We start from the raw sequence: 13365 nt of genomic DNA, 5'->3' as shown, positions 1-13365 counted from the left end.
GTGATTTCCGATGAGGACGAGTGGTTAGAGTGCAGGCCACACAGCTAGGAGACCCGGGTTCGATTCCACCCTCGCGCCATTTCTGTGTAGAGTTTGCATGTTCTCCCCGTGCATGCGTGGGTTTTCTCCGGGTACTCCGGTTTCCTCCCACATTCCAAAAAACATGCTAGGTTAATTAGCCACTCCAAATTGTCCATAGGTATGAATGTGAGTGTGAATGGTTGTTTGTCTATATATGCCCTGTGATTGGCTGGCCACCAGTCCAGGGTGTACCCCGCCTCTCGCCCTAAGACAGCTGGGATAGGCTCCAGCATCGCTGCGAGTTTCATGAGGATAAGCAGTAGAAAATTAATGCATGATTGTTATTTTGACGCCGCAAATACCATGACACAGATGATTTTTTTTGGGGGGGCGGGGGGGGGGGCGTGGTTTCTGGCGGAGCCCAGGGGTTTGGTGCCTTGCTCAAGGGCACCTTTGCATTAAACAGGAAATAGACTGGCATCAGTTCCCATTTCCCTGTTTTCTTGACAGCCTTTCGAATACTCGCAGACGCCACTTTGACGCCACCTTGCTTTCTAATCCTATTAAAGGCTCTACTGTGCAGTACTTGCATCTGCAAGGGAACAAGGTCAACCAAGTGTAAAGTTGCTTTGCTTGAGTAGTACCGCTGACTGGAGTAGCGATTTTGGATATTAATATTTTTGTTCCTTGCCAATATCATACCTTCTATTTCCAATACAAATATGACTGGAGCACACCTGCCAACATTTGAGAATTAGAGCTTAAAAAATAAAGGGCACAATTAGTGAATTTATTTTTTGAATTAATGCTAAAATGGGAAATATTACAGAATCTATGTAGTAATAATTGTGTTATTTACAGTAAAACAGGACGTGTTTGGCGGATGTTTTTTGTCCGAGTGCTCCTGAGAGGACCGGAAGTTGTATTTATTTTTCCTGAATGTTAAAATTTTGGAAAATATTACAACAGCAGGGCAAAATACGATAGCTAATTATATGCCGTACATATTATATTTAATGAAATGTGTCACATAGTCATCGAATATTTGGGTTATTTTTGGGAAGTAAAAAATAAGCCCATCAAATTTGTTGATTTTTTTTTTTGCTTAATGGGCTCATCCTCTTTACAACATTACCGATTAAGAACTATGTGATTCAGGCAACTTGATCATTCGGCTACAGAAATATCAGCTTTAAATCGTAATGTAATGGTGGTTGCTCCCGATGTAAGGACCTTGTCTAGTTTGGGCCATTTGACTTTCCGTAGTGACGTCATCGTGTGGAAACTGTCACAGTGGCAAGATGGCCGCCGAACCAAACAAGACTGAAATTCTTACTATTTTCAAAAGACTGAGGTCCATTCCTACAAACAAGGTAAATGTATACGACACGTTTGTTGTTGTGTAATATACTTTTGATGTGGAATTTGCCCGTAGTAGTTGATCGGCTTCGTCTGAAAGCGAGGCCCAAGTCTCCGGTGAAACAGCTAGCTGTGGCTAACAGCTGCTAGCAGCCGGTAAAGCAGCAAACGTAAAGGCCACGTATACGATTTGTCTTTTACCGGGGAAGCCTATCACATATGTTCTTGGTAGAGCAGAATTACGTTACTCCTTTTAGGATCCCACTTTTAAACATCACAGTTACGTTCCTTCTTTGATGTCGACCAGCTTGACGCTATTGCCAGCCATTTGTCACTAACATTAACACCAGGAGGTTTGAATGATGTTCATATATCTTTTGTCATAAACGAATGTCAGTCTAGTGTCTCGTTTTTATGTGTCAGAATAAATATGTCAAAATATTATCTTATTGAACACCAAACTGTGTCTTAACACAAAAACATGGCAATTCTTTGAACTTTAGTTTTAATTGAATACATTGCTGAGTGTGCGTGACGTCACATCCGGTTGGTCTTGTCACAGAGTGAAAATTCCAAATGCGAAAACGCTGTTCTCGCATGTGTCAATCATACAAATAGAGACGTCTGAAAACAAGGTAAGACAAACTAGTTCCTCCTAAGGGGGGGAAACATCAGAAACAACCAAAAAAGCTTCAAAATGGTGGCTTATGAAGCTGTTTCTCAGAATTAAAACGAGTCTGAACACGCTCAGGTTTGACTGACAACAAGCAAATTTCAGACTAAAACTAAACCTCACATTTTTAACTAAGCTTAAAATGCTTATGAATACGGCAAATACAGAAATAATTCATTTTTTTAAAACGAAAAATATATATAAGTGTGGTATACAAGAAGAGGACGTACATGAAAATTTCAACTGAATAAAAATGATTTGTTCGACGTGAATAAATGTGAGCAGTTCACTCAAACTCACCAGCATTAAAATAACATCAAAAAGCATGTAAAAGTGACACATATGTAAGGGGAAAATCTGGAATGTTGAAATAAAAAAAAAATGATTATAGGCCCAAAATGTAGTATGTATATAAACTTTAGACCGCAACTGTAATTTATTTAGTGCCTTTAAAAACATCTGAATAGAGCAGTGGATGTTGAAACGACAACATGGGTCATGCTTTCTCATGCAATCGTGTTTATTTATCCAAATGGTAAACCCTCAAGCAAATAGCTTAAAGTGCAGTCTTAAAATTTGAGGCATATGGCGGTTGTACTAAAGGTAAGCATTTGTTCCATTTAATATTCATGTATTGTGAAATGGGATGCGGCCTGCGGATTTCATCCCATCCATTTGCCATGTCTGTGCTTTCATGTTATCAGCTTATGGTCCGCAAACGTAGCCAAAAGAGCATTAGCGAAGTTATCAAACAGTCAGATATTCACAATATCGTACTTGGCTGTACATAGGAGTTTATTACCGGCTCATATGTAGTAAAATCAACAATAACGACAATGTAGCGAGTCGTTATATGTGATGTTGAGAAGTATGTGTTGTCCAACTGTCAGGCGCTTGTGTGTGTGTGGTGCTACAGCATGTACCACTCGTCCGCCGCGCAGCCCTGACTGGAATAAGTATTCCTCAAAATGTAGTTCTTTAAAAAGGAGTTTCAATATTGTTGCAATAAGGTCCTTGTACTCCTACACGAGTGTAACTAACATTGCAGTATTTCAGCTTTACTTCTCATACGCATTTTGTTGGTGCACAGGCATGTTTCGACTGCGCAGCCAAAAACCCCAGTTGGGCGAGTATTCCCTACGGCGTCTTCTTGTGCATTGACTGTTCCGGTATCCACCGCTCCCTCGGAGTCCACCTTAGCTTCATCAGGTAGGAAACCGGTCATGGCTGTGGCGTGGTGTGGGCTCCAGCAGTGACCACAGTACCACACAGGACATTCTCCACATCTCTATTTGTGTTGTCCTCAGATCCACTGAGCTTGATTCCAACTGGAACTGGTTTCAGCTTCGATGTATGCAGGTGGGGGGCAATGCCAATGCGGTAAGTCAACACTGGACTGACAAGTAAAACAAAAATCTTGCCAAAATGATCACTTTTGTCAGTGTTTTAAAAAAATATATATATGTCTAGACCAGTACCATTTTGTCTGTGCTTTACATGCTTGAAATAACTCCCCTTCTCTTCCTGTTTGAAGACTGCATTTTTCCGCCAACATGGCTGCTCCACAAATGACACCAATGCCAAGTATAACAGTCGTGCAGCACAAATGTACAGGGAGAAGATCCGTCAGCTTGCGAACGCTGCTTTGTCCAAGTATGGAACAGATGTGAGTATAGTTCCATCATAAACATTTGGGGAGATGTCCTATTTAGTATCCTCACAGTCGTCATTAAAGATCTGACTTGGGTCTTTTCTGTATCAGAGGTTGAAGAGATACATCGCTAAATCCCCTCAAGGGATTATCAGTGCATAAGCAACATTATCAGGCCATTTTAGGATGTTATGTTCAGAGTCCACTGGGTGCGCACTGATGACATCAATGGGTGATACCCGGCTGTCAATATGTTGTTAATGTTATACCACAGTGGCCATCGCGTCAGTTTGTCGTCTTTCCTTTTTAGCTGTGGATTGACTCTTCAGGCGGAAGCACTCCAGCAGCTCCGGAGAAGAAGGAGACCGACTTTTTTGCAGAGCACACACAGGTATTAGCAAGATGACTGTAGCATGAATCGATTATGAATACGAGCGTCCGTCTTTCATGCAATCTCATCCATAAATGGAAATTCTTTCAATTTTACATTAAAAAGAAACGCTCCTATTGTACTTGAGTACTCGCGTCCTCCTCAATGTCCCTGTCCCCACCATAGCAAGCCTCGTCAGCACGTCTTATCGTTCATCACCCAGCAGGGCTAGTCATCGCATTAATTGGCACGTCTTTATCACGTGCATGAATCTACCACTGAGTGAGGAAGCATTGTCAGTTATATTTGATATGAATTACTAATATACAGTGGCCTCATTAGGCCTGTTTTAGGGGGGCTTCAGTCCCCCGAAAATCTTCTTAAGCCCCCCTAAATAATTTGATATTTTTTATTGATATATATTTATAGATTATAGATAGATTATAGATATAGATTATTATAGATTATTATTATTAGATTATTTTTTACAAAAAAAACTAAAGTTATAAAAACTGAGTTATAAAAAATTTATAAAAATTAATTTAAAAAAATAAAAATTAATAAAATATATGTATATTAGGAAAGCAGGAAGTGAACAAATGTAACAGTTACTGATATATATATATATATATATATATATATTAGTAATTCATTTGGCGTTTTTGCCAATAAGCAGAGAAGTATGCATATATCAGTAACTGTTACATTTGTTCACTTCCTGCTTTCCTAATATACATATATTTTATTAATTTTTATTTTATATATATATATATATATATATATATATATATATATATATATATATATATATATATATATATATATATATATATATATGATCAATTAAATGGTTGCAGAGCTTGAGCAGCAGTTTTGCAGTGTAGATGGTGTGTACTAAATTTATTGATGGCCTAAAACAATTGAGTATCGCGACTAAATCGGTCCAAAAGTGGGACATTATATCCCGGTTCTTGTTCGTTATTTTGTTTTTTTTGGGGGGATATTTTGATTTTTTTTTCTCCTACATTCAATCATATCCTGTGCATAGATAGATAGATAGACTTCCTTTATTGTCATTGCACAAAAACACAGTAGTGAAATTGCCAACGAAATGTCGTTGCCTGGCTCCCATATAACAGACACCATCTCCAGGGGGCTAAGCTTCCCCCCCCGTCCTCAGAACCTAGTAACGCCCCTGCTAATATGTCACTATAACGTAATGAACCCTCTGTTTTTGTTGTGGTTGTTTTATGGCTGAAGCTGTGTTTCACCCAAATAGGGTAATACTGTCATTATTTGAATGGCTCAGACTTTACAGGGTCATTTGTGCAATGTGTGTTTTCAGTCCGCTAATGACTGGAGCATGACACCAGCCTCAGAGCCTGAGCAGAATGGAAGCCCTGTCGGCGCACAGCTGAGGAACACCGTGGCCAAAACCCAAGAGGACAACCGTTAGTTGAACACACACACACACACGACTCTGTCACAAGCTTAATACAGTGGCACTTAATACATCCTTTTAGACATTGTGCACCTTTCCACCCAGCACACAACACACTACATTTATATCACCTACTGCTATTCGCATGTTTATACGTTGTAGAAATAAATGACTACTATTTTTCACATTCATAGTTTTCATTTGTTTCATTAACCCTTACTCTCCACAGAGCCAGAAGACGGACCGAGCATCTGTGGTCTGAGCACGTCACCCAAAGCCTCCATGGGTGAGCCCATTACCTCCGATCTCGCTCATGCACATCCCAATCATTAAGTCCGTGCTTGTCGTCTCTTGAGCTCCCTCGTCTTTGACGTGTGTACATTTTTTTTGTTGTCGCAGACACACACCCTTTCTCCGAGCTTGTAAAGCTACGCAAACAGCTTTAATTTACACTCTGTCAGTCAGTTTAATAACATAGCAGTGAAGCTTTCGTCACGGTTTAGTCAGGCTAGGCGCTTTTGGGCTGCATGGGACGTTCAGACTGTTAACAATATAACCTGGGACGGAAACATCACCGTTTCACTGTATTAAAATGTTATTTTTAAATATCTCCATTGAGAAGAAGTCAAATCAACACTCAAGATGTTTTCAACAAATGTTACATTATGCCTTTGTGGCAAATGTGCAGGTCACACTTTTCCGCAACCTTCTGTTTCCCAGTCATGTGACTATTGTTAGCAACTGAGACTTTAGTGGTTGTTGGTTGTTTTTCAGTGGAAATTGAACGATTTATACCACTACTCACGACTCCTGTCTCATTCTGAATATCACGTCTCCACATTTGGCGACCATGCTAACAATGAAGCGAGTGTTAGCTACGCCCGACTTGGCAATACAGCCCGTGCCTGCGGTTTCACATTAAAAGCCCAGTTCTGACTACAAGGAAAAAACACAGGATGTGTTAGTACAGTAAACCTCGGATATATCGGAAATTCGCTCACAACGGACAGATAAAAAAGAACCGATTTTTCTGTAATGTATTTCCAATAAAAAATCATTTCATATGTCGGATTTTTTATAACGGATTTCGCCTATTTCGGACAAAATCTCCAGTCCCGTTCCAATGCATTTCCATTAAATTTCCCTCGCATATATATCGGATGGCCACATCGTGGCGCTCCGATTCGCCGAATCGTGACATGGCCGCTATACGACGTCATTTGCGGCGTTTGCAGCGTTGCCTGCGCGTCCAGGTACATTGGAAACATAGTCAAGGAAGTGCCTTTTTATAACGGATAAAATCCCATTTACGCATATACCGGATATAAATCCCATATATGCGTAAAACGGACATTTTCCGGTATACGCATATAACGGATTTCGCTTATATCGGACAAAACCAGTGGGAACAATTGAATCCGATATATCCGAGGTTTACTGTACAAGGAAAAAAACACAGGATGTGTTAGTATTTCTACATATTTCCACACTGGAGTCCCACTTTCTCTTATACCGCAGGAATGGTATGACCGTGGTAACTGGCCCATGACTAAGTCAATAAATTATTATTGTAGGTACTCGCATATAATACATCCTCATCCACTTCTCTGCTTATTGGCAAAAACATCAGCGTCGTCGGTCGGCCACGAGTATTAATCAGTATTGTGTGTCTGCGTCAGTCATTGTCATCGTGCTCACATCCTGGTATCTTGACTATTTCGCTGCTAGGGTTTCATGTGCAGCCGCACCGGGACGAATGAGAACCGCTCCTTTTGCTCATAGCTGTCAGCTTGGCATGTTTAAAGATGAATAGCTCGTCGGCACATCAGTGTCAGCGACAGTATTTGTCAATTGTCTTTTTACTCGTTTTCACACAGCGTACATTCCTGAAAAGGGCAAGCCGCGCTGCGAGTGGTGTGTGTACTTAAACTTGCTCATATTTACTGTCATGGATGCAATTTATGTTCCAGATGTTAAGCCTTCCATTATTGGGAAGAAGAAGCCAATGGCTGCCAAAAAAGGGGTAAGGGATTTATTTATTTATTTATCCATTTCACCAGAGCTGCCGTCATTGCCGTGAAATAACTGGATACACACCGTCCATGCTATTTCCCCACAATGCAGCTGGGCGCAAAGAAAGGTCTCGGGGCACAGAAGGTGAGCAGTAATAATTTTACCGAAGTGGAGAAACAAGCCCAAGTTGCAGAGAAGCTACGCGAGGAACAGGCCGCCGAGGCAAAGAAACAAGCAGAAGAATCCATGTCAGTATAGAAATTCATTCCTTCTCACATCCTTGTGGTTACGACTGCTGCATCGTGGAACCTTGTGTTGGTCTCGGCAGTGTGGCCTCCATGCGTTTGGCCTACAAAGAGCTGGAGATCGACAGGAAGCTGGAGGAGAAGAAGCTGAAGAACCTGGAGGGCAAGAAAAGGGAGCAGGCCGAGAGACTGGGCATGGGCTTCGGGAACAGGAGGTGACATCACATCAATGTTTGGCCTTTGACGTCTTGCGCAACTCCATCATCAAATATTACAATCATATATTGCCAGTGATAGCAATATCACGATACACGCACAGTCGTTATGAAATCATTCCAAAAGGTCACAAAATGTCGGAAAACTGAGGCAATTGTTCTCAATGGAAATCCATCAGTTCTAGACAATACATACAGTAAACCTCGGATATATCGGAAATTCGCTCACAACGGACAGATAAAAAAGAACCGATTTTTCTGTAATGCATTTCCAATAAAAATTCATTGCATATATCGGATTTTTTATAACGGATTTCGCCTATTTCGGACAAAATCTCCAGTCCCGTTCCAATGCATTTCCATGAAATTTCCCTGGCATATATCGGATGGCCGCATCGTGGCGCTCCGATTCGCCGAATCGTGACAGGCCGCTATACGACGTCATTTGCAGCGTTTGCAGCGTTGCCTGCGCGTCCAGGTACATTGGAAACATAGTCAAGGAAGTGCCTTTTTATAACGGATAAAATCCCATTTACGCATATACCGGATATAAATCCCATATATGCGTAAAACGGACATTTTGTGGTATACACATATAACGGATTTTGCTTATATCGGACAAAACCAGTGGGAACAATTGAATCCGATATATCCGAGGTTTACTGTATTTGCTAGAGAATGAGTTAAAGGGGATCTGTTATGGACATTTTTTGACCCTTTGTATTGAGTTGTTATCCTGTAGAGCAGCTACACACAATAACAATAATACACAAAAATAAGATTTTGCAGAATCTGCACCTAGCTTTATTTTTTTTTTTATTTGTGCTTCCTGCTAAAACGGTCTGATTTTATTTATTCCGTCCACTCCGCTGTGATTGGTCACACGCCCAAAGTGCTTCCCAACTATGAACCATATAAGGAAGTCCGCCCCTTTGTGACATCACAAAAGAACGTTTTTTTACCACGCCTTTTTAAACCGAGCATTCACTTCTTTCAGATCTCACTTCCAAACGCGTAAAACCTTATTTTTTGAATCTTTGGCATGGTTTAACACAAGAATACAACTACATTTATAGGTCATAAAAGTGGACAAAGCATAATAAGTCCCATTTAACGTGCATTAAAACACACTCATACAGCCTACATTGCACTAGCATGCTCTGCTAAACTAAGCTAACCCGTTCATGCTCTGTAAGAGGAGTTTTTTTCCTCCTAACTTTAGCTGGTTTCAGGTCGTCGCTCGGGCAGTGGGGGGGCGGGTTAGTGCAGGGGTGGGCAAACTGCGGCCCAGGGGCCACATCCGGCCCGCCAAATGATTGAATACGGCCCATCCGGTCTTTCGAAATTATTTAATTGAAACTTAACATACAACCTGGCATCATGGTACGACCTTTTGATGGTATAAGTAGGTGTTTTATCAATTTGGTTATTTGATGTGTTCTGTTGTTTACAAAGTGCTCCTGAAAAAAAAGGGACACAAGCACATGTAGCAGATTGCACGACACAAATATATAATAATGTAATAATAATATAAAATATGTAATATGGCCCCCTCATCAATTTTGTTAAATCAATGCGGCCCGCGAGTCAAAAAGTTTGCCCACCCCTGTGTTAGTGTCAGTGATGACATTTGACATTATGGAGCGGTCCGCCAGGGAAATACTTCCCCACCCAAACGTTCCTTCTCCTCACATGATGTCGAGGATTCTGCTTTTATCACTAGATTGTGTTTTTTGTGGCAGATTGCGATAACACATAAATCATGGGGCCCTGTACAATTTTTAATATTCTATATTCTAGATTCCATATCCTTCTGTATGGGAGGTTATTTTCCAATGAAGACAATAATACTGAAAGTGGACTAGCCTCATAACAGACGGATTTGATCGATGAGTTAATTGACAAAGAGTTGTGTCTGTGTTGCGTTTCAGTGCTGTGTCACATTCCGTGATGTCCGAGATGCAGGTGATTGAGCAGGAAACCCCAGTGGGAGCCAAGACCTCATCCAGGTCCAAACTGGACATGTTTGACGAACCAGGCTTCACCTCCGGACCCCCAAAGTACATCCTCCATCCATCCATCCATCCTCAGAGGGCTTCTTGTTTGACAGCATCCACGCTTCCTCACTAACCCGCATTTGGCTTTACAGATATAAGGACAACCCCTTCACCGTGGGGGACACTTTTGGATCCCGCTGGGACACAGAGGGAGGGACTGCCTCTTTCACCGCGTCCTGGGCTCTGGAGAAAGAGGAACCTAAAGAGGAGGTCACCATCTCTAGTATCCAACCTTTAGGGGAGAGGTATTCGCCAAATTTCTTGTTTTTTTTTTTTTTTTCTTTCATCCGAAACAAGAACTTAAGTTCTAACTGAAGTTTGTATCTCATCAAGGCTTCCCAGCAGAAGAAAAGCTGAGGTGTCTTCTCCAGCGTCCGAGTCAAGCGAAGCCAGGCAGAAGTTTGCCAACGCCAAGGCCATCTCTTCCGACATGTTCTTTGGCCGCGAGAGCAACGCTGAGGTGGGACCTGCATCTTTTCTTTCAGTCCGGTAACAACAGCTTTGTGTGGTTAGCACGCCGGCCTCACAGCTAGGAGACCTGAGTTCAATTCCACCCTCTGTGTGGAGGTTGCATGTTCTCCCCGTGCACGCGTGGGTTTCCTCCCACGTTCCAAAAACACGCTAGGTTAATTGTCCATAACTATGAATGTGAGTGTGAATGGTTGTTTGTCTGGGATAGGCTCCAGCACGCTCGCGGCCCTCATGAGGATAAGCGGTATATAAGATGGATGGATATTATCCGCCATGGGATATTCGTAACATTCGTAACTCGGTGGCCACACTGATTCAAGCGTACTTAAAGCATGTGAATAACGTGGTGTCTTTGAACACAACCCCACATTGCCTATAATGATGCGGTTCAAGTGTGATGGAAATGCTGCGCTATTAAAGAGACCAATGTTAGGTAAATGGATTCTCAGACATTCATTCATTCATTTTCTACCGCTTTTCCTCACGAGGGTCGCGGGGGTGCTGGAGCCTATCCCAGCTGTCTTCATGTCTGCTGTCTTTTAGGTTGATTTGAAGCTGTTAATACATACATTTCGTGTCCAGTATTCTGTTTGTAAAATACCATAAAAATGTGCATATTAGCTGCAAATGGTGATGAATGATGGTTGATGAATTATAAAAGTGTGATTTGTTCTTCAGTATGAGGCAAAGACCAGACTGGAGAGCATGTCTGGAAGCACGTCCATCAGCTCAGCTGACCTGTTTGGAGACGGCAGTGACCATAAAGGTACCCACGTGTGTTTCCGTGCGTGTTCAACGTGTCGGGGGGAAAAAAAAGCAACGGATGATCATGTCTCGTATTCCTGTTTGTCTTGAGGGCGGGGATCGGGCTTTGACAGCGTGCTTCCTGCCGGTCCGGACATCACCCAGTTCAAACAAGGGGTGAAGACCGTCGCAGGCAAGATGGCCGTCCTCGCCAACGGTGTCATGAATAGCATCCAGGTACGGTTGTTGAACATCGTAGAGGAGGGATGAACGCGGGGGTTAACCTTCATCAACGGTGCGTTTGTGGTCTCAGGATCGCTACGGCTCCTACTGAGCAGCGTTGAGGCAAGAGGAAATGAATGAAGCCTCCAAACCAGCAGCTCCCTTGCTTGTGGGCGGGGATGTGAAGCTGAGACGAGGGAAGCCCAAGGTTTTGCATGAGGAAAGAAAATCTTCCTTCTCACTCCTCCCCCACCTTTTTAGAGACCGTTATTTTCAGGAGTCGGCATTTTTGCTCTCTCCACATTTATGAGTTTTTATTTTCATAAAGCAAAACATGTGACATTGTCGTGTTTCAAAAAGCCACACTTGAACCTTCTTTTTGGTCGTAGATTTTCAAAAAGATGCAGAGTTAATTCTATATATTTTCTTCCCTTACACATGGATACTGTTATCAAATACTATGTTGGTATTTTTTTTTTGTTGTTGTTGAGATATTAAAAAAGACGTGCAGCCGTATATTTTTAGCCTCTGTTTGCAGGAAACTGAAAAGTTTTCATTCAGTGTTGGTGTCGCTGCTGCTCATCAAGTGTTTTGTCATTTTGACATCAAACCACCAGCAGCCAACTCTCTCACTATTTGTCATCTTGGAATTGTATATTTCTGTCAGGATATAATGTATGATTAAAAGTCTGATATCTTCATCTCCTCTCTTTCTTTACATGAACCATCACATAATTCATTATAAAACATTACCGGAACTTCTTTCCTCGGCGCATTGATTTCACATGAGCATTTAGCAGTAATGAAGCCGGCGAAGTGTAGGGCGAATAGGGCAAACTTTATGGTCTCACAAAATTCATATCTTGCCTTCATCAAATAAGTCACAAGGTTTCAATCAATAGAGTCGCTCTTTTTGGACAAAAACTCAGGAACTTGAGAGAACGTATTACGTATAAACGTATCCGTTTATTGAACACAACACAGCCAACAGAAAAGACCGCCAACCGCCCTCCTACAGTCGCATTTTCTGACGTCATCCGTGAACCCGCTCTCCAGGAAATGACCAATCAATTCCCAACAAATTAAACTATTAAGATACAGCGACAACACTTACAATCTCCTTGGGGTGGCTGTGTGTTCCAGCACAAGACGTGTGTTCCACTCCTAAGGTAAAAAAACACTAAAAACGATCATCTTATTAAGTCTTTGTATGGAAATTGAGAGCTAGGTATCCACTCTTCCATAAGTAATGCTAACACGAGCGGCTAGCTAGGCGTCGTGTTAGTCCCGCCAGGTAAATATTATAACATAAACACGACAATGTCGCTGTAGCTTGGTTAATATAGACTAACTCCTTTTGACGTTCTGTTAATATAGGTTTCTCGTGAATATAACAAGAAAAAGAAGCAAATAATTCACTAAGTTCTGATACTTTATTGTGAAAGTATCACCTTCCGGTGATGTGGCTATTTAATAGCGGTATGTGGATCGATACTTCTGATACCAGCTCTTCATGGTCTAAAATCGATGTTTATACTTGAGATACTGCAGTCGTTTGTCAAAATGATGACCAATCATAAACATATGATTATTATGTCCTCTGTTTTATCTGTTTTATATTAACTTGGATTATATTGTAAATCACCCAAATACTACAATATACTTATAATTAATATAATAATTATATAAAATAATGTACACATAATTTATCTAAATTATATTTGTAGAAATATACGTAATATATATATAAAACATTTTTAACTATTTAAAAATATTTATTTACATTAATAATTTATTAAATAATGACAGATTACATGTCTTGTACTCTTTGTGCTATGATATCAAATAACTTCAAAACATTACCACAGTATCAGTATCGCTGG

The 13365-nt window shown here is 41.1% G+C and overlaps 1 protein-coding gene across 1 annotated transcript; it reads left to right on the top strand.

Moving 5' to 3' along the window:
- Nucleotides 1-1243: 1243 nt before the first annotated feature.
- On the top strand, nt 1244-12183 carry arfgap2 (ADP-ribosylation factor GTPase activating protein 2). Its single transcript, XM_058077637.1, has 16 exons — nt 1244-1394; nt 3144-3262; nt 3361-3433; nt 3588-3719; nt 4015-4095; nt 5420-5525; nt 5745-5801; nt 7486-7538; nt 7640-7776; nt 7857-7988; nt 9920-10048; nt 10138-10290; nt 10379-10505; nt 11195-11282; nt 11373-11497; nt 11574-12183. Exons 1-16 carry the CDS (start codon nt 1323-1325, stop codon nt 11592-11594), a joined length of 1605 nt encoding a protein of 534 aa, XP_057933620.1. The 5' UTR covers nt 1244-1322; the 3' UTR covers nt 11595-12183.
- Nucleotides 12184-13365: the final 1182 nt, after the last annotated feature.

This window comes from Doryrhamphus excisus, chromosome 7 (assembly GCF_030265055.1).
Source record: "Doryrhamphus excisus isolate RoL2022-K1 chromosome 7, RoL_Dexc_1.0, whole genome shotgun sequence".
In the NCBI taxonomy this organism is placed as follows: domain Eukaryota; kingdom Metazoa; phylum Chordata; class Actinopteri; order Syngnathiformes; family Syngnathidae; genus Doryrhamphus; species Doryrhamphus excisus.
This window is presented reverse-complemented; position numbering and strand designations above follow the sequence as displayed.

Excerpts from the sequence above, each read along its gene's own strand:
- arfgap2 (XM_058077637.1), top strand. The coding sequence starts at position 1,323 with ATGGCCGCCGAACCAAACAAGACTGAAATTCTTACTATTTTCAAAAGA. Across the intron at positions 3,434-3,587 it reads TGGGGGGCAATGCCAATGCG|ACTGCATTTTTCCGCCAACA; the intron begins GTAAGTCAACAC and ends TCCTGTTTGAAG. Across the intron at positions 5,526-5,744 it reads CAAAACCCAAGAGGACAACC|AGCCAGAAGACGGACCGAGC; the intron begins GTTAGTTGAACA and ends TACTCTCCACAG.